Below are 20,000 nucleotides of genomic sequence, written 5' to 3'. Positions count from 1 at the left end.
CATTTTCACTGTCAAGCAACAAAAAATAAAATCAAAACCGTTCAATGAAATAAGCCAAAAATTTGGAATGTTGTAGGAGACACATACATAAATCACCTCACCAATTCTCAGGTCTGCGTGGTTCATCGTTTCTCAGTTCTTTGTCGAAGTGTTTCACGCAACTTTATAGAGTTTGTATGGAGCCGCCATGTTGGTGCACCACAGTTGTGCACCAATATGGCGGCCAGAAATCAACACGAACGATGAAAGCGCTCACGTTTCGCTCATGAAATATAATAAACGTGTATGAACACATCTCCTAATGTACTGCAAGGTGACAATTCGGAAATTCAAAATGCTGTATTTTCGAAACGAAAGACGTCATGGAACTGGAAACTTGAAAAAAGACTTATTTCTAGATAATCTTGAACCTCCTCTAGATAAAAATTCAAAACACCTTGCGATTTTGATTTTAGAAATCATCTTTATACCCCAGCTTCTCGGTCCCAGCAAGTGTCATAAAGACAACTGCCATTTACTACTTACAGTCACAAGTCGAGACGCACAAATGTACGAACAACTCTGCCGGATCGGGTAATACACGCTCTGTGGACAAGCTCTAGATGTTCTTCATTTTCGGTTTCGTCGTCATCATAATCTGTCTCATATTCATCAATTTGTACCTCTTTGTGATCCTCGAACATCTTGATCAAATGATATCGATTTCCTCAGAGAATGGAAGTCTCCCTTCAGACTCGTTGCCGGTGGGTTGAACAGCGTAGGCAGCAGGCAGCAAGGCCTCAGCTTTATCTGTTCAAGCGCCTTGAACATAGAACATGAGCGCTATATAAATACCTATTATTATTATTATTATTATCTTTTGTTGTCTCATTCCTAATAGTCCGTTTGCGTACTGGTCTGTATCTCTCTAACCATTCTGTCATCAGTTCTTTCATTTGTGGTGTTATTCCTTAACTTGGCAAAGGTGCCATCCTTGCAACAGCTGAAAGGGGCACGGCAGATTGAGGGACAGGATAGTACTTTGCTGCCCATCTGGATGTACGCTTTATAGACTCGTTGATGATTGTACCAAAACTATTCATAATAATAGGGCGTTCTACGACTTACCCTTGACCTCACTGCTGCCTTCATCTGATATTAAGTTTGCCCTTTCTAGTTGCCACTGCCCATCTGTTACTATAGAAAAGTTTTCGCATTTGCCCGTGCACGATTTTGTCAAGGGAGAAACCACCAATTCCAAGCTGAAGAGCTTGCTCCTTCAATACAAAAAGTCCTGTCAGATGTTTTTTTCAATTCCAATACTCTTGTGTATTTATCTTTGTCGACCAGAACCAGGCTACGGTGGCGTTCGATTGCAACTTGCTCGCCTTTTTGGAAAAAAAAAAAAACTATCACTTTTATGATATTACAGCGGGAGGTTTCGTGGGCTCAAGTACCGGAAGTTGTTCTGCGAAATTGGAGGCCGCGCTCTTCTCCGGCCAAAAAGTAAGAAGATGACGGGAAATTCTATAGTTAACTTTAATGTGGTTACTTCGTAAACTAGAAAATGCTCTTCGAATCTCTTCTTTCTGAAAACAAATATCGATAATGTCGTTCCATGTCGGTAGTCGCTTAACATTTTTTCTGTCGGTAGTCGGTAATTATTTTCTTGTTTTGGTCAGTAGTTGTAGTATTTGTCGCCCTTTGTCGCTAGTACAATTACAATACGCTACATACAATACATACTTAATTGACAGCTTCCCTTTGGGGCTTTTCAGGCCAATGCAAACAACAGCCGAAATTACGTGAATCAGAACAACAACAACAACAACTGTTAAGAATCCCAACTGGTCGGGAGGCAAACCAGTCGGGCTATTTACACAGTGCACCTGTGAAAGTTGAACCATGGTTACTACCTGGACACAAATGCAGCGAGTGGTCAGAGCCTGTCTTGAAACACGGGCCTCTCCGGATCTCAAGGCAAGGGCCCTAACCACGGGCCACACTGCCTCCTAGTCGGTTGGTTAACCCTATTCAGACCTCCTACTCCACTATGAAAACTAGACAACCCATAATTCCTCGATTCGCTCTGACGAAGGGCTAACGCTCGAAATGTCAGCTTTTAGAATCTCTGTACGGTGGTCAATTTACATTATCAACTCCGTTGATAAAACCAAAAATTTGCGTATATTAATGGCTGTTAAACCAAACAAATTACGTCAACCTAATGGACCCCTTAGTATTCACGTTTATGAAGCAGAATTCTTTTTATCCACTGTAACAAAGGCCTTAGAATATAAATAAACACACACACCTATGGCATGTTCACTGCCATCAAGTGCAAGATGACTTCTTGTACAGGTCAATCAGTGGTAAAGAGTTAGTAAATACGCAATGTAGAGAAAACATAAACTTAGTGTAATGTATACTGTGATGATGTAGTGTAATGTAAATGTGATGTAATTGATTTAAGCTACTTGCAAGACGGTTATAGATAATTACTTTCTAGAGCAACTTTGAGAATCCAGGGGGACATTTAGAGAAGTCTGTATGCCATAAAAGTGATTGACCATCACCTAAACAGTGGTATCACGCGAGCAATTTTGATTTGATCAGGAAATTATGATGACAAAAAGACAAACAGTATTACTTTGGCTGAGTTAAATCTTATATGGGGAAAAAATTTATGCCATTTAAATACGTCTATTTTGTGCGGTCAATTCTGTCTTTAAAAATTCAGTTTAAATCAAACAAAGGGGCTCAACAAAAGAAGTAAAGGGTTTGACGTCAACAGCAGAAAACTGTCTTTGTTAGACTCATAATGGCAAACAGTCTCTTGGTGTGTTGTTTTAGCTGCGTACCTGCAGCATTTGTGGTCAGTGCATTGAACTTCTCTCATGCTTTCTTTCGTATTTTTCAAGGAGCGCCCTCTCTTTCAAAGACGACCTTCCTTGTTCTCAAGAGTTCTTGTAATCAAGAATGGCAGACAGAAAAGATGAACGTTTTTGAGCAGCTTATACAAGAGCTTAGCGTTGCCAGAAAAGAGAGGAAACAGAAAAGGGGAGGGTATTGCATATTCAATCTAGGCATTTATTATTTATGGCTTGGCTTATTTTGAACAGGCCAAGAGGGATTTCACAGAAGCATTAAGGATTTTTAAAGGAAATAGGTTTTAGTGCTGGAGAGGGAGGAGCCTGTGGCAATCTCGGCATCGCTTATCACCGTCTGGGCAATTTTAAAAAGGCCAGAAAGTACCTTAAGCAACAACTAAGTATGGCAAAAAAAGTAGGGGATAGGGCCAGGGGAGGGCAATGCCTGTGGTAATCTCGGCATCGCTTATCGCAGTCTGGGCAATTTTAAACGAGCCATAGAGTTTCACAAACAACATCTTAGCATTGCAAAAGAAGTAGGGGATAGGGCCGGGGAGGGCAATGCCAATGGTAATCTCGGCAACGCTTATCACAGTCTGGCAATTTTAAGCGAGCCATAGAGTATCACGAACAACATCTTAGCATTGCAAAAGAAGTAGGGGATAGGGCCGGGGAGGGCGGGGCCAATGGTAATCTCGGCAACGCTTATCACAGTCTGAGCAATTTTAAGCGAGCCATAGAGTATCACGAACAAGATCTTAGCATTGCAAAAGAAGTAGGGGATAGGGCCGGGGAGGGCGGGGCCAATGGTAATCTCGGCAACGCTTATCACAGTCTGGGCAATTTTAAGCGAGCCATTGAGTATCACGAACAAGATCTTAGCATTGCAAAAGAAGTAGGGGATAGGGCCGGGGAGGGGAGGGCAGGGCCAATGGTAATCTCGGCAACGCTTATCAGTCTGGGCAAATTTTAAGGGAGCCATAGAGTATCACGAACAACATCTTAGCATTGCAATTGCAAAAGAAGTAGGGGATAGGCCGGGGAGGGCAATGCCAATGGTAATCTCGGCAACGCTTATTACAGTCTGGGCAATTTTAAGCGAGCCATAGAGTATTACAAACAACATCTTAGCATTGCAAAAGAAGTAGGGGATAGGCCGGGGAGGGCAAGGGCCAATGGTAATCTCGGCAACGCTTATTACAGTCTGGGCAAATTTAAGCGAGCCATAGAGTATCACGAACACATCTTAGCATTGCAAAAGAAGTAGGGGATAGGGCCGGGGAGGGCATGGCCAATGGTAATCTCGGCAACGCTTATCACAGTCTGGGCAATTTTAAGCGAGCCATAGCGAGCAACATCTTAGCATTGCAAAGAGTAGGGGATAGGGCCGGGGAACGCCATGGTAATCTCGGCAACGCTTAGCATTGCAAAAGAAGTAGGGATAGGGCCATGAAGGGCAAGGTAGGGGATAGGGCCATGGAGGGGTAATCTCCATGGTAATCTCGGCAACGCTTATCGGAGTCTGGGCAATTTTAAGCGAGCCATAGAGTATTACGAACAACATCTTAGCATTGCAAAAGAAGTAGGGGATAGGGCCGGGGAGGGCATGGCCAATGGTAATCTCGGCAACGCTTATCACAGTCTGGGCAATTTTAAGCGAGCCATAGAGTATTACGAACAACATCTTAGCATTGCAAAAGAAGTAGGGGATAGGGCCGGGGAGGGAAAGGCCATTGGTAATCTCGGCAACGCTTATCAAAGTCTGGGCAATTTTAAGCGAGCCATAGAGTATCACGAACAACATCTTAGCATTGCAAAAGAAGTAGGGGATAGGGCCGGGGAGGGAGGGGCCAATGGTAATCTCGGCAACGCTTATCTCAGTCTGGGCAATTTTAAGCGAGCCATAGAGTATTACGAACAACATCTTAGCATTGCAAAAGAAGTAGGGGATAGGGCAAAATCTTAATCTCGCATTGCAAAAGCGAGAAGTAGGGCATAGGGGATAGGGCCGGGGAGGGAAAGGCCATTGGTAATCTCGCCATCGCTTATGGCAGAATGGGTGAGCTTGAAAATGCTCTTCTCCTTTACGAACAACAGCTTACTACTATTTGCAAGGAAAGAGGATCCAGTAGGACAGGGAACCGGTTGCTATAACCTTGGTCTTGTTCATGAAAATTTAGGCTCGTTGTGCAAAGCCCTTAATTTTTATCGTCTAAGCATAAAACATTTCGATGAAACAAGGCGTCTTCTTCAATCAGAAGATGCATGGAAAATAAGTTTTCGTGACACAAAAAACAAGTTGCGTACACAGCTCTATGGAGAGCACTTTTAAAGAATGGAGAGGTTGATGAGGCTTTGTTTGCTGCTGAACAAGGACGAGCACAGGCTTTGACAGACATTTTGAAGGTGCAATTTGGAGTTGATGAAGAACCTTCCTCGGCAGTTGCGACGACGGAAACTATCTCTCCGCTGTTATGAAATATTTGCCCTTACAAACAGTTTTCATAGCACTTGAAGGGAACACTATCAGTTTTTGGCTTCTGAGAGGAGGAAGTGGAATAAACTTTAGGCAAAAGGAAATCGAAATGGAAGTGCCGCTTCACTGATAGAAACTACTTTGAAACTAGATTGGCGCGGGGACTGTTGTCCGATGCGAGAATCGCACACTTGACAAGCTACGCAGACACTTGTTTTGCGGTAGGGAAGCTCTTTCCGAGACCTTTCAGTCTTTGACCCTCTCCGATAATAACTCTTTGCAGCCTTTGTTTGATGTCTTAATCAGTCCCATTGCAGACTTGCTTCAAGGTGATGACTTAATCTTTGTTCCTGATGGACCATTTTGCTTGGCTCCTTTTTCTGCATTAAGTGACTCTGTCAGGATCCGTACTGTTCCCTCGTTGACCGCTTTAAAACTCATCACAAGTGCACCTGACAACTTCTACAGTAACAGTGAAGCTCTGCTTGTGGGCGATCCGTGTTTAAAGGAAGTCACTGACGAAAATGGTGAACCCATTTCGAGCAGTTGCCGTGCGCGATACAAGAGGTGAGGTGGAGATGATTGGAGAACTTCTGCAGACCACACTCCTCTCACTGGAAGAAATGCAACGAAAGCTGAGGTGCTGAAAAGAATGAAGTCAGTTGCTTTAATCCATATTGCAGCACATGGAGATTCGAAATTTGGAGAAATGCTTTTGGCCCCAAATCCTGAACGCGCATCCCAGATTCCAGAAAAGGAAGATTTCATGTTAACAATGAGTGATGTTCGTGCAGTTGGTCTTCGGGCAAGACTGGTTGTTCTGAGCTCTGTCACAGTGGCCGGGGAGAGAGGTCAATTCTGAGGGTGTAGTAGGAATAGCAAGAGCTTTTCTGTGTGCTGGTGCCCGGTCTGTTCTGGTGTCACTCTGGGCAATCGATGATGAGGCAACCTTGCTGTTCATGAAAAAATTTCTATCAACACTTGGCAGATAGAAAAAGTGCAAGTTTAGCTCTTCAATATGCTATGAAATCTCTTCGGGAGACGGAGAAGTATTCTGCCGTAAAAGACTGGGCGCCATTTGCTAATTGGCGATGATGTCACGTTCGAATTTGGGCACCACGAGCTTGAAAAGAATGGTAAGTGTTTTTTCGAATATTATTTTAATTACTGAAAGGAATTACATTGTAGAGGTTTTTAGTCAGCAAGTTGTCAAGAGGTAAGTTCTTCACAGAGAAATGGTTTCAAAATTGGTCGCCCATGTTGTTCTTTTACGAACTGCTTTGGCTAGCCACTGAAATAAGTAATGCCTGCATTCACCGGGTCGGGAACTTTGCTTCTGCTGCAGATAACTGTTTGCCATGCAATGCATGCACTGAAAAGAAATAATTCACTGATCGCCGGTTACCTGTGTAAGTGAAGTTTGATATTGAAGGCTTAGCCTACATGTCACAGTGACACTTAGTTGAATAGGAATTGTTGCTATTATCTATAAGCACATGTAATTATGAATGAATGAATGAAATGTATATGTTTTCTAGTGGAGGTATTGACGAAATGGAGAAGTGATCCTAGCACTTATCTAGACAATTAAAGGAATTGTCTGTTTAAGTAGACACCTGAAAAATTCAGGTTGCTCCAACAGGATTCGATGCAAGTGCAATGCTCTACCAACTGAGCTATGAGGCCACACATTTTGGAGCAGGTCATTTTGTTGGGCTCATTTAATTGTTCCTGTGAAGGACTTAAAATTGTCCAGATAGGTGAAAGGATCACTTGTCCATTTCATCATATCACATGTAATTATGTACAAACATTGCTATCGATGAAAACAATTTCTTTATTCATTTATCAAACAACGAAATTCCTAATTGCCGTCGAACCGGCTATTTTTTGTCTTTTTCTTCCTTACCTTTTTTTTTTCAGAAACGGCATCCAAAAGTTGAGAAAGCTACTTCTTGTACTCCGATGCGTCAGTATGTCGTTTTCCTTACTTCAATTATTATATGAGTTCTTGAAAGCGTTAAAGCATTTAAACCTCATAAACGGTCAAGGAAGACAAGAGATATGTTTTGTTTTTTAAAGTATGTTTGTAGACCTAGGGTGGGTTTCTTTGGGAAATGCAAATCCGGATCCTTGTATCCAAAAGCGGATTTCGCTAAAATCTTTACTAAAACCCGAAAAAAAATGGATTATTGATCTGAGGAATTCACTCTCCGAGTGGATTCATTAGATCAGATCTGAATCCCGATTTTTAGGATTCATGATCGGTGCATTTCTTTGGGAGACGGATCCGAAAACACTACGTTTGGCCAGGGGTAGTCTTGTGAAAGTACACATTCCCGCCAATTTGCTTGTATCATGGCGAGTTTTCAGTGCCATTTTGTTCTTCAATGTACCGGAAATTTACAGAAAGTCGTAAATTTTTCGCAGAACTTCAATTTGATAGAAATTACGTTAATCCTGACCGGCTGAAAGTGGGCTTTAACGCCAGAAAAATCCGTTTTCGGATACTGGTTTCTTTGAGAACGAAATATCCGTGTGATCTGAGATAGTAAATCCATCTTGGATTCTCCCAAGAAAAACGCACCCTTATTTTATTCATTTGTAGCTCCGTATATGAACTTTCCATTCTTTTCCAGCTAATTTTTTTTTTTTAAATTGGCCGAATCTTTGGGAAAATTTTCTAGAAGCTAAAAAACTAGGAACGTAGAAATTACGTAATCTCCTAATTAACATAAGTGGAAGGTTTTTTAGACTAGAACTTTTCTATTGAAGAAATTGCTAGAAAAAGGTTACTTCCAGAATCAAACAGACAGGAAGTTTCTCAGAAACGGGGTTTTTTCTAAGATATTGCCGCAGAGGGGCCAAGGGAAAATATTTTTAGAATGGGCGATTTGTTAGGCAAATGTCTAGAATCTAAAAGTACTAGCATTGAAAATGAAATGACCGTAGAAATTTAATAATCGGGCAAACTTTTGGATATGAGTGATCTCTTTGGGCAATTTCTTAGGGAAACTTCTAGAAGGTTAAAAACGAGGAAATAAGAGTGTTGTTTGATCTCTTAATTATATATGCATTGGATGGCTTTCTACTCAAATATTTCAAATATCTTTATTGTATTTTTCCGAATGTTTCTACTCATTATAATGAGTAGAAATATTTGATTCTTTAAGGCCGGGACACACTGGCGATAAGTCGCTGCGACACGTCACAGGGACAAGTCGCCGCAACAATTCGCCACGAGTGACACGTAGTTAATTTGTGAAAATCATTGTCGCTGCAGCAGAATTTTGTCGCCGCGATCAGTTGCACGAATTCAAACACACTTTGATTCGTGCGACTGATCGCGGCGACAAAATTAGCGAAAGCAGCGGTTGTCGCACCGTGTGTACACTTCCTGCAACAAATATAAATGAATCAATGAGAGAGCTCCATATGGTCCGCCATATTGAATTAGAAACTATTTCACATCCCCCCTCATACAAGATCACTGCTTGTGCACCGAACAGGCGTTGTGTCGCAGCGATTTGTTTTGCAAGTAATAACACGGAGCAGCTTGTCCCAGAGACCTGTCGCTGCGACTTGTCGCCCAGAGTGTCTCGGCTTTAGTTTTAAGGCCCATTCAAACGGTTTCCACTTTTGCTTCAACATGCATTCAACATTTTGTTGAACCAAATGAGCTTGTTGAAAGAGTGTTTTATCAATTTCAAACTGATTTAAACTTTCATTCAACATCGATTCAACATTTCTTTTGTTCTAGAAAATGTTGTGTGAAGCTGGAGCCGTTTAAGGACGGTACCTACTAATTCCAAGGTATTTTTGCCCCGGTTTATGATTATGCAGGAAATGTAGATCTTAACAAGTGTTATTGAAATCCAGAAAGAAAAAAGGGGGTAACCACGCATTTATCAAAGATAATTCATGAACAATATTTGTAAAAAGCTTTAAAATAAAAGCAATGCATGGCGTTCTTTCTCAAATTGAAGCTTAATTATCTCTCAAAAATGCATGGTTTTCCCCACTTTTCTGTTTGGATACCGAGAGTACTTACTAAGATCTACTTTCTCTGGATAGTTTTAAACCGCGCAAAAATATCACTTTCTTGGTAAGCATCACCGATAGGAAACCCGAGTATCTCGAGATGCGCAGAGAACGTATGCGCAATAACATTAGTAGGCACCGTCCTTAAACAGTTCATTCAACATTTTGTAGAACACACGCATGCTCATAGGTGCCGTAACTGGACGAGAGAGTCTGGTTTCTTGTTCTTAGTTCCTCGCAGTCCAAATTTTGGCTCAATTTTTGGCGCGATGTTAAAAACCATTTGAACGACCTCCGCACAACTTGCTTCCAACATTTGCTCAACATCCTTTCAACTTTGTTGAATGAATGTTGAAACCGTTTAAATGGGCCTTTTGAGCTTTTAATGCAAACTTGTTCGGAGATTACGATCAATGCATAGATTGACCAGTGCATACTAACTAGGAAACCTCTTAATTCAAACGGGTGGTGAAGTGAGGTATTATCGACAAATTGGAGGTGATTTAGTCATAGTCTAGTTATTTTGTAAATAGCATATGAAAACTCTAACGCGGTTTAGAAGAGAAAACTGACTGACCAGTGCTTTACTTACAGAGAATTGCGAGCCGGTCAATCTATGCATTGATCGTAATCTCCGAACAAGTTTGCATTAAAAGCTCAAAAGGCCCATTTAAACGGTTTCAACATTCATTCAACAAAGTTGAAAGGATGTTGAGCAAATGTTGGAAGCAAGTTGTGCGGAGGTCGTTCAAATGGTTTTTAACATCGCGCCAAAAATTGAGCCAAAATTTTGGACAAGCGACGAACAAAAAAGCTCGAACAAGTTTGGACGGCATGGAACTATGAGCAATGCGTCGTGTTCTACAACCTATGAGCATGCGTTGTTCTAAAAATGTTGAATGAACTGGTTAAGGACGGTGCCTACTAATGTTATTGCGCATACGTTCTGCGCATCTCGAGATACTCGGGTTTCCTATCGGTGATGCTTACCAAGAAAGTGATATTTTTGCGCGGTTTTAAAACTATCCAGAGAAAGTAGATCTTAGTAAGTACTCTCGGTATCCAAAAAGAAAAGTGGGGGTAAACCATGCATTTTTGAGAGATAATTAAGCTTCAATTTGAGAAAGAACGCCATGCATTGCTTTGTATTTTAAAGCTTTTTACAAATATTGTTCATGAATTATCTTTGATAAATGCGTGGTTACCCCTATTTTCTTTCTGGATTTCAATAACACTTGTTAAGATCTGCATTTCCTGCAAAAATCATAAACCGGGGCAAAAATACCTTGGAATTAGTAGGTACCGTCCTTAAACGGCTTCCAGCTCCACCCAACATTTTCTAGAACAAAAGAAATGTTGAATCGATGTTGAATGAAAGTTTAAATCAGTTTGAATTTGATAAAACACTCTTTCAACAAGCCTTCAACATTTTTGTTGAAGGACCTGTTCAAACACCTAACATTTGGGTTCAACAAAATGTTGAATGCATGTTGAAGCAAAAGTGGAAACCGTTTGAATGGGCCTTAAAACTAAAGGCCGAGACACTCTGGGCGACAAGTCGCAGCGACAGGTCTCTGGACAAGCTGCTCCGTGTTTATTACTTGCAAAACAAATCGCTGCGACGCAACGTCTGTTCGGTGCACAAGCAGTGATCTTGTATGAGGGGGGATGTGTGAAATAGTTTTCTAATTCAATATGGCGGACCATATGGAGCTCTCTCATCATTGATTCATTTTATATTTGTTGCAGGAAGTGTACACACGGTGCGACAACCGCTGCTTTCGCTAATTTTGTCGCCGCGATCAGTCGCACGAATTCAAACTGGTTTGAATTCGTGCACTGATCGCGCGACAAAATTCTGCTGGCGACAATGATTTTCACAAAATTAACTACGTGTCACTCGTGGCGAATTGTTGCGGCGACTTGTCCCTGTGACGTGTCGCAGCGACTTATCGCCTAGTGTGTCCCGGCCTTAAAGAATCAAATATTTCTACTCATTATAATGAGTAGAAACATTTCGGAAAATACAAATAAAGATATTTGAAATATTTGAGTAGAAAGACATCCAATGCATATCATTAATTAAGAGATCAAACAACACTCTTATTTCCTCGTTTTTAACCTTCTGGAAGTTTCCCTAAGAAATTGCCCAAAGAGATCACTCATATCCAAAAGTTTGCACGATATTAAATTTCTACAGTCATTTCATTTTCAATGCTAGTACTTTTAGATTCTAGACATTTGCCTAACAAATCGCCCATTCTAAAAAATATTTTCCCTTGGCCCCTCTGCGGCAATATCTTAGAAAACCCCGTTTCTGAGAAACTTCCTGTCTGTTTGATTCTGGAAGTAACCTTTTTCTAGCAATTTCTTCAATAGAAAAGTTCTAGTCTTAAAACCTTCCACTTATGTTAATTAGGAGATTACGTAATTTCTACGTTTCCTAGTTTTTTAGCTTCTAGAAAATTTTCCCAAAGATTCGGCCAATTTTTAAAAAAAAATTAGCTGGAAAGGAATGGAAAGTTCATATACGGAGCTACAAATGAATAAAATAAGGGTGCGTTTCTTTGGGAGAATCCAAGATGGATTTACTATCTCAGATCACACGGATATTTCGTTCTCAAAGAAACCAGTATCCGAAAACGGATTTTTCTGGCGTTAAAGCCCACTTTCAGCCGGTCAGGATTAACGTAATTTCTATCAAATTGAAGTTCTGCGAAAAAAATTACGACTTTCTGTAAATTTCCGGTACATTGAAGAACAAAATGGCACTGAAAACTCGCCATGATACAAGCAAGCAAATGGCGGGAATGTGTACTTTCACAAGACTACCCCTGGCCAAACGTAGTGTTTTCGGATCCGTCTCCCAAAGAAATGCACCGATCATGAATCCTAAAAATCGGGATTCAGATCTGATCTAATGAATCCACTCGGAGAGTGAATTCCTCAGATCAATAATCCATTTTTTTCGGGTTTTAGTAAAGATTTTAGCGAAATCCGCTTTTGGATACAAGGATCCGGATTTGCATTTCCCAAAGAAACCCACCCTAGGTCTACAAACATACTTTAAAAAACAAAACATATCTCTTGTCTTCCTTGACCGTTTATGAGGTTTAAATGCTTTAACGCTTTCAAGAACTCATATCAATAATTGAAGTAAGGAAAACGACATACTGACGCATCGGAGTACAAGAAGTAGCTTTCTCAACTTTTGGATGCCGTTTCTGAAAAAAAAAAAGGTAAGGAAGAAAAAGACAAAAAATAGCCGGTTCGATGGTAATTAGGAATTTCTGTTTTGATAAATGAATAAAGAAATTGTTTTTCATCGATAGCAATGTTTGTACATAATTACATGTGATATGATGAAATGGACAAGTGATCCTTTCACCTATCTGGACAATTTTAAGTCCTTCACAGGAACAATTAAATGAGCCCAACAAAATGACCTGCTCCAAAATGTGTGGCCTCATAGCTCAGTTGGTAGAGCATTGCACTTGCATCGAATCCTGTTGGAGCAACCTGAATTTTTCAGGTGTCTACTTAAACAGAAAATTCCTTTAATTGTCTAGATAAGTGCGAGGATCACTTCTCCATTTCGTCAATACCCTCCACTAGAAAACATACATTTTATTCATTTCATTTACATTCATATAGATACATGTGCTTATAGATAATAGCAACATTCCTATTCAACTAAGTGTCACTGTGACATGTAGGCTATAAGCCTTCAATATCAAACTTCAATTTAACACAGTAACCGGCGATCAGTGAATTATTTCTTTTCAGTGCATGCATTGCATGGCTCAAACAGTTATCTGCAGAAAAGCAAAGTTCCCGACCCGGTGAATGCAGGCATTACTTATTTCAGTGGCTAAGTTCCAAAGCAGTTCGTAAAAGAACGTACAACATGGGCGACCAATTTTGAAACCATTTCTCTGTGAAGAACTTACCTCTTGACAACTTGCTGACTAAAAACCTCTACACAATGTAATTCCTTTCAGTAATTAAAATAATATTCGAAAAAACACTTACCATTCTTTTCAAGCTCGTGGTGCCCAAATTCGAACGTGACATCATCGCCAATTAGCACAAATGGCGCCCAGTCTTTTACGGCAGAATACTACTTCTCCGTCTCCCGAAGAGATTTCATAGCATATTGAAGAGCTAAACTTGCACTTTTTCTATCTGCCAAGTGTTGATAGAATTTTTTCATGAACAGCAAGGTTGCCTCATCATCGATTGCCCAGAGTGACACCAGAACCGACCGGGCACCAGCACACAGAAAAGCTCTGGTATCATTCCCACCAACCCTCAGAATTCTCTCTCCAAGGCCACTGTGACAAGAGCTCAGAACAACCAATCTTGCCCGAAGACCAACTCCTGAACATCGCTCCTTGTTAACATAAAATCTTCCGTTTCTGGTATCTGGGATGAACGTTCAGGATTTTGGGCCAAGAGCAACACTTTCTCCAATGGCGAATCTCCATGTGCTGCAATTTGAATTAAAGCAACTGACTTCCTTCTGTTTCAGCACCTCAGCTTTCGTTGGCATTTCGTCCTGTGAGAGGATTGGTGTGCAAAGTTTTCCAATCATCTCCACCTCTCGTATCGCGCACGGCAACTGTTCGGAAATGGGTTCACCATTTTCGTCAGTGACGTCCTTTAACCACGGATCGCCCACAAGCAGAGCTTCACTGTTCCGTAGAAATTGTCAGGTGCACTTGTGATGAGTTTTAAAGCCGTCAACGAGGGAACAGTACGGATCCTGACATAGTCACTGAATGCAGAAAAGGAGCCAAGCAAAATGGTCCATCAGGAACAAAGATTAAGTCATCACCTTGAAGCAAGTCTGCAATGGGACTGATTAAGACATCAAACAAAGGCTGCAAAGAGTTATTATCGGAGAGGGTCAAAGACTGAAAGGTCTCGAAAAGAGCTTCTCTACTGCAAAACAAGTGTCTGCGTAGCTTGTCAAGTGTGCGATTCTCGCATCGGACAACAGTCCCCGCGCCAATTTCTTTCAAAGTAGTTTTTATCAGTGAAGCGGCACTTCCATTTTTGATTTCCTTTTGCCTAAAGTTTATTCCACTTCCTCTTCTCAGAAGCCAGAAACTGATAGTATTCCCTTCAAGTGCTATGAAAACTGTTTGTAAAGGCAAATATTTTATAACAGCGGAGATAGTTTCCGTCGTGACAGCTGCCGAGGAAAGTTTTTCCTCAACTCCAAATTGCACCATCAAAATGTCTGTCAAGGCCTGCGCTCGTCCTTGTTCAGCAGCAAACAAAGCCTCATCAACCTCTCCTTTCTCTAACATGCTCTCCACAGAGCTGTGTACGCTATTTGTTTTGAATCACGAAAACTTATTTTCCATGCATCTTCTGACTGAAGAAGACGCCTTGTTTCATCGAAATGTTTTCTGCTTAGACGGTAAAAATTAAGGGCTTTGCACAACGAGCCTAAATTTTCATGAGCAAAACCAAGATTATAAGAAGCGATTCCCTGCCCTACTAGATCCTCCGTTTCCTTGGAAATAGTAAGCTGTTGTTCGATAAATAGAAAAGCATTTTCAAGCTCACCCTTTTTGCCATAAGCGGTGCCGAGATTACCATAGACCATGCCCTCCTCGGCCCTAATCCCTACTTCTTTTGCAATGCAAAGACTTTTGTCCCAATACTCTATCGCTTCCTCAACATTGCCCAAACTGTGATAAGCGTTGCCGAGATTACCATTGGCCCTTCCCTCCCCGGCCCTATTCCCTACTTCTTTTGCAATGCTAAGATTTTGTTCGTGATACTCTATAGCTCGCTTAAAATTGCCCAGACTTTGATAAGCGTTGCCGAGATTACCAATGGCCTTTCCCTCTCCGTCCCTATCCCCTACTTCTTTTGCAATGCTAAGATGTCGTTCGTGATACTCTATAGCTCGCTTAAAATTGCCCAGACTCTGACAAGCGTTGCCGAGATTACCATTGGCTATGCCCTCCCCGGCCCTATCCCCTACTTCTTTTGCAATGCTAAGATGTCGTTCGTAAAACTCTAGAGCTCGCTTAAAATTGCCAAGACTGTAGTAAGCGTTGCCGAGATTACAAATGGCCTTGCCCTTCATGTCCCTATCCCCTACTTCTTTTGCAATGCTAAGATGTCGTTCCTGATACTCTATGGCTCGCATAACATTGCCCAGACTGTGATAAGAGTTGCCGAGATTACCAATGGCCATGCCCTCCCCGGCCTTATCCCCTACTTCTTTTGCAATGCTAAGATGTTCTTCGTGATACTTTATCGCTCGCTTAAATTTGCCAAGTCCGTAATAAGCGCTGCCGAGACCACCATTAGCCCCGCCCTCCCCGGCCCTATCCCCTACTTCTTTTGCAATGCTAAGACCTTGTTTGTAATACTCTATGGCTCGCTTAAAATTGCCCAGTCTGTAATAAGCGTTGCCGAGATTACCATTGGCATTGCCCTCCCCGGCCTTATCCCCTACTTCTTTTGCAATGCTAAGATGTTGTTCGTGATACTCTATGGCTCCCTTAAAATTGCCCAGACTGTTGTAAGCGTTGCCCAGATTACAATTGGCCCTGCCCTCCCCAGACCTATTCCCTACTTCTTTTGCAATGCTAAGATCTTGTTCGTGATACTCAATGGCTCGCTTAAAATTGCTCAGACTGTGGTAAGTATTGCCGAGATTACTATTGGCCCCGCCCTCCCAGGACCTATCCCCTACTTCTTTTGCAATGCTAAGATCTTGTTCGTGATACTCAATGGCTCGCTTAAAATTGCTCAGACTGTGGTAAGCGTTGCCGAGATTACTATTGGCCCCGCCCTCCCCGGACCTATCCCCTACTTCTTTTGCAATGCCAAGATGTCGTTCGTGATACTGTATAGCTCGCTTAAAATTGCCCAGACTGTAATAAGCGTTGCCGAGATTACCATTGGCATTGCCCTCCCCGGCCCTATCCCCTAATTCTTTTGCAATGCTACGATGTTGTTTGTGAAACTCTATGGCTCGTTGAAATTGCCCAGACTGCGATAAGCGATGCCGAGATTACCACAGGCATTGCCCTCCCTGGCCCTATCCCCTACTTGTTTTGCCATACTTAGTTGTTGCTTAAGGTACTTTCTGGCCTTTTTAAAATTGCCCAGACGGAGATAAGCGATGCCGAGATTTGCACAGGCTCCTCCCTCTCCAGTACTAAGACCTATTTCCTTAAAAATCCTTAATGCTTCTGTGAAATCCATCTTGGCCTGTTCAAAATAAGCCAAGCCATAATAATAAATGCCTAAGTTGACATATGCGATACCCTCCCCTTTTCTCTTTCTCTCTTTTCTGGCAACGCTAAGCTCTTGTATAAGCAGCTCAAAAACGTTCATCTTTCTGTCTGCTATTCTTGATTAGAAGAACTCTTGAGAACAAGGAAGGTCGTCTTTGAAAGAGAGGGCGCTCCTTGAAAAATACGAAAGAAAGCATGAGAAGTTCAATGCACTGACCACAAATGCTGCAGGTACGCAGCTAAAACAACACCAAAGAGACTGTTTGCCATTATGAGTCTAACAAAGACAGTTTTCTGCTGTTGACGTCAAACCCTTTACTTCTTTTGTTGAGCCCTTTGTTTGATTTAAACTGAATTTTTAAAGACAGAATTGACCGCACAAAATAGACGTATTTAAATGGCATAAATTTTTCCCATATAAGATTTAACTCAGCCAAAGTAATACTGTTGTCTTTTTGTCATCATAATTTCCTGATCAAATCAAAATTGCTCGCGTGATACCACTGTTTAGGTGATGGCCAATCAATTTTATGGCATACAGACTTCTCTAAATGTCCCCCTGGATTCTCAAAGTTGCTCTAGAAAGTGATTATCTATAACTGTCTTGCAAGTAGCTTAAATCAATTACATCACATTTACATTACACTACATCATCACAGTATACATTACACTAAGTTTATGTTTTCTCTACATTGCGTATTTACTAACTCTTTACCACTGATTGACCTGTACAAGAAGTCATCTTGCACTTGATGGCAGTGAACATGCCATAGGTGTGTGTTTATTTATATTCTAAGGCCTTTGTTACAGTGGATAAAAAGAATTCTGCTTCATAAACGTGAATACTAAGGGGTCCATTAGGTTGACGTAATTTGTTTGGTTTAACAGCCATTAATATACGCAAATTTTTGGTTTTATCAACGGAGTTGATAATGTAAATTGACCACCGTACAGAGATTCTAAAAGCTGACATTTCGAGCGTTAGCCCTTCGTCAGAGCGAATCGAGGAATTATGGGTTGTCTAGTTTTCATAGTGGAGTAGGAGGTCTGAATAGGGTTAACCGACTAGGAGGCAGTGTGGGCCAGTGGTTAGGGCCCTTGCCTTGAGATCCGGAGATCCCGTGTTTCAAGACCGGCTCTGACCACTCGCTGCATTTGTTCCAGGTAGTCCATGGTTCAACTTTCCAGGTGCACTTGTAAATAGCCGACTGGTTTGCCTCCGACCAGTTGGGATTCTTAACAGTTGTTGTTGTTGTTGTTCTGTTCCGTCATTTCGCTGTGTTTCATTGGCCCTGAAAAGCCCCAAAGGGAAGCTGTCAATTAAGTATGTATTGTATGTATCGTATTGTATTGTACTAGCGACAAAGGGCGACAAATACTACCAACTACTGACAAAACAAGAAAATAATTACCGACTACCGACAGAAAAAATGTTAAGCGACTACCGACATGGAACGACATTATCGATATTTGTTTTCAGAAAGAAGAGATTCGAAGAGCATTTTCTAGTTTACGAAGTAACCACATTAAAGTTAACTATAGAATTTCCCGTCATCTTCTTACTTTTTGGCCGGAGAAGAGCGCAGCCTCCAATTTCGCAGAACAACTTCCGGTACTTGAGCCCACGAAACCTCCCGCTGTAATATCATAAAAGTGATAGTTTTTTTTTTTCCAAAAAGGCGAAGAAGTTGCAATCGAACGCCACCGTAGCCGGGTTCTGGTCGACAAAGATAAATACACAAGAGTATTGGAATTGAAAAAAACATCTGACAGGACTTTTTGTATTGAAGGAGCAAGCTCTTCAGCTTGGAATTGGTGGTTTCTCCCTTGACAAAATCGTGCACGGGCAAATGCGAAAACTTTTCTATAGTAACAGATGGGCAGTGGCAACTAGAAAGGGCAAACTTAATATCAGATGAAGGCAGCAGTGAGGTCAAGGGTAAGTCGTAGAACGCCCTATTATTATGAATAGTTTTGGTACAATCATCAACGAGTCTATAAAGCGTACATCCAGATGGGCAGCAAAGTACTATCCTGTCCCTCAATCTGCCGTGCCCCTTTCAGCTGTTGCAAGGATGTCACCTTTGCCAAGTTAAGGAATAACACCACAAATGAAAGAACTGATGACAGAATGGTTAGAGAGATACAGACCAGTACGCAAACGGACTATTAGGAATGAGACAACAAAAGATAATAATAATAATAATAGGTATTTATATAGCGCTCATGTTCTATGTTCAAGGCGCTTGAACAGATAAAGCTGAGGCCTTGCTGCCTGCTGCCTACGCTGTTCAACCCACCGGCAACGAGTCTGAAGGGAGACTTCCATTCTCTGAGGAAATCGATATCATTTGATCAAGATGTTCGAGGATCACAAAGAGGTACAAATTGATGAATATGAGACAGATTATGATGACGACGAAACCGAAAATGAAGAACATCTAGAGCTTGTCCACAGAGCGTGTATTACCCGATCCGGCAGAGTTGTTCGTACATTTGTGCGTCTCGACTTGTGACTGTAAGTAGTAAATGGCAGTTGTCTTTATGACACTTGCTGGGACCGAGAAGCTGGGGTATAAAGATGGTTTCTAAAATCAAAATCGCAAGGTGTTTTGAATTTTTATCTAGAGGAGGTTCAAGATTATCTAGAAATAAGTCTTTTTTCAAGTTTCCAGTTCCATGACGTCTTTCGTTTCGAAAATACAGCATTTTGAATTTCCGAATTGTCACCTTGCAGTACATTAGGAGATGTGTTCATACACGTTTATTATATTTCATGAGCGAAACGTGAGCGCTTTCATCGTTCGTGTTGATTTCTGGCCGCCATATTGGTGCACAACTGTGGTGCACCAACATGGCGGCTCCATACAAAACTCTATAAAGTTGCGTGAAACACTTCGACAAAGAACTGAGAAACGATGAACCACGCAGACCTGAGAATTGGTGAGGTGATTTATGTATGTGTCTCCTACAACATTCCAAATTTTTGGCTTATTTCATTGAACGGTTTTGATTTTATTTTTTGTTGCTTGACAGTGAAAATGATCTATACACAAAACCAAACCAGAGTTAATGTCAACTTTAAGAGCAATAAAATGATGCAATCTTTTAAGTTGCTAGTTTTACACGTTATATGGGGCTCAAAGTCTTGAAACTAGGTGAATTTTGTAATACATATAACAATTAACGTGCATTGTCATTTATTAACGAAGATTTACCGACAACCGACGAAGATCAAAAATTGAAACTGACTACCGACAAAGTGACTGAATTTTAACCGACAAGTGGACCCCCCCCCCCCCCCCCTCCCCACCCATTCAGACCTTTGCTATTGGTGGTAACATGGCAACGTGAAAAATAGGAGGA

At 41.3% G+C, this 20,000-nt stretch overlaps 3 protein-coding genes across 5 annotated transcripts in view; 1 reads left to right on the top strand and 2 right to left on the bottom strand.

The window, feature by feature from the left end:
• LOC138024398 (uncharacterized) overlaps positions 1-20,000 on the top strand; it is a 532,828-nt gene that overhangs the window by 348,862 nt on the left and 163,966 nt on the right. The window lies entirely within an intron of this gene.
• Positions 13,931-20,000, bottom strand: part of LOC138024401 (G-protein-signaling modulator 2-like) — a 24,191-nt gene continuing 18,121 nt past the window's right edge. For 2 of the 3 annotated variants that reach the window (XM_068871605.1, XM_068871604.1), the window contains exon 5: positions 13,931-16,807. In XM_068871605.1, the coding sequence (XP_068727706.1) occupies positions 14,675-15,583 (909 nt within the window). In that variant the 5' untranslated portion in view covers positions 15,584-16,807 and the 3' untranslated portion in view covers positions 13,931-14,674. Of the gene's footprint in view, positions 16,808-18,197; positions 18,272-20,000 lie in introns of all 3 variants that reach the window. The other variant, XM_068871606.1, reaches the window with a different exon arrangement.
• Positions 15,604-16,734, bottom strand: LOC138023166 (G-protein-signaling modulator 2-like). Its single transcript, XM_068870189.1, has 4 exons — positions 16,447-16,734; positions 15,848-16,387; positions 15,664-15,772; positions 15,604-15,620 (listed from the first exon to the last, which is right to left on the bottom strand). The coding sequence occupies exons 1-4, from the start codon at positions 16,732-16,734 to the stop codon at positions 15,604-15,606; spliced, it is 954 nt and encodes a 317-aa protein (XP_068726290.1).

Source organism: Montipora capricornis, chromosome 11, assembly GCF_036669925.1.
Source record: "Montipora capricornis isolate CH-2021 chromosome 11, ASM3666992v2, whole genome shotgun sequence".
In the NCBI taxonomy this organism is placed as follows: domain Eukaryota; kingdom Metazoa; phylum Cnidaria; class Anthozoa; order Scleractinia; family Acroporidae; genus Montipora; species Montipora capricornis.
The sequence above is the reverse complement of the archived record's forward strand: the minus strand, read 5'-3'. Positions and strand labels throughout refer to the sequence as shown.

What these genes read in the sequence shown, in the direction of transcription:
- LOC138023166 (XM_068870189.1), bottom strand. Translation starts at nt 16,734, where the DNA reads ATGAACGTTTTTGAGCTGCTTATACAAGAGCTTAGCGTTGCCAGAAAA. An exon ending in AACTAAGTATGGCAAAACAA is followed by an intron (nt 16,388 to 16,446) that starts GTAGGGGATAGG and finishes CGCTTATCGCAG; the next exon opens with TCTGGGCAATTTCAACGAGC. An exon ending in ATCTTAGCATTGCAAAAGAA is followed by an intron (nt 15,773 to 15,847) that starts GTAGGGGATAAG and finishes GGCAATTTTAAG; the next exon opens with CGAGCCATAGAGTATTACAA.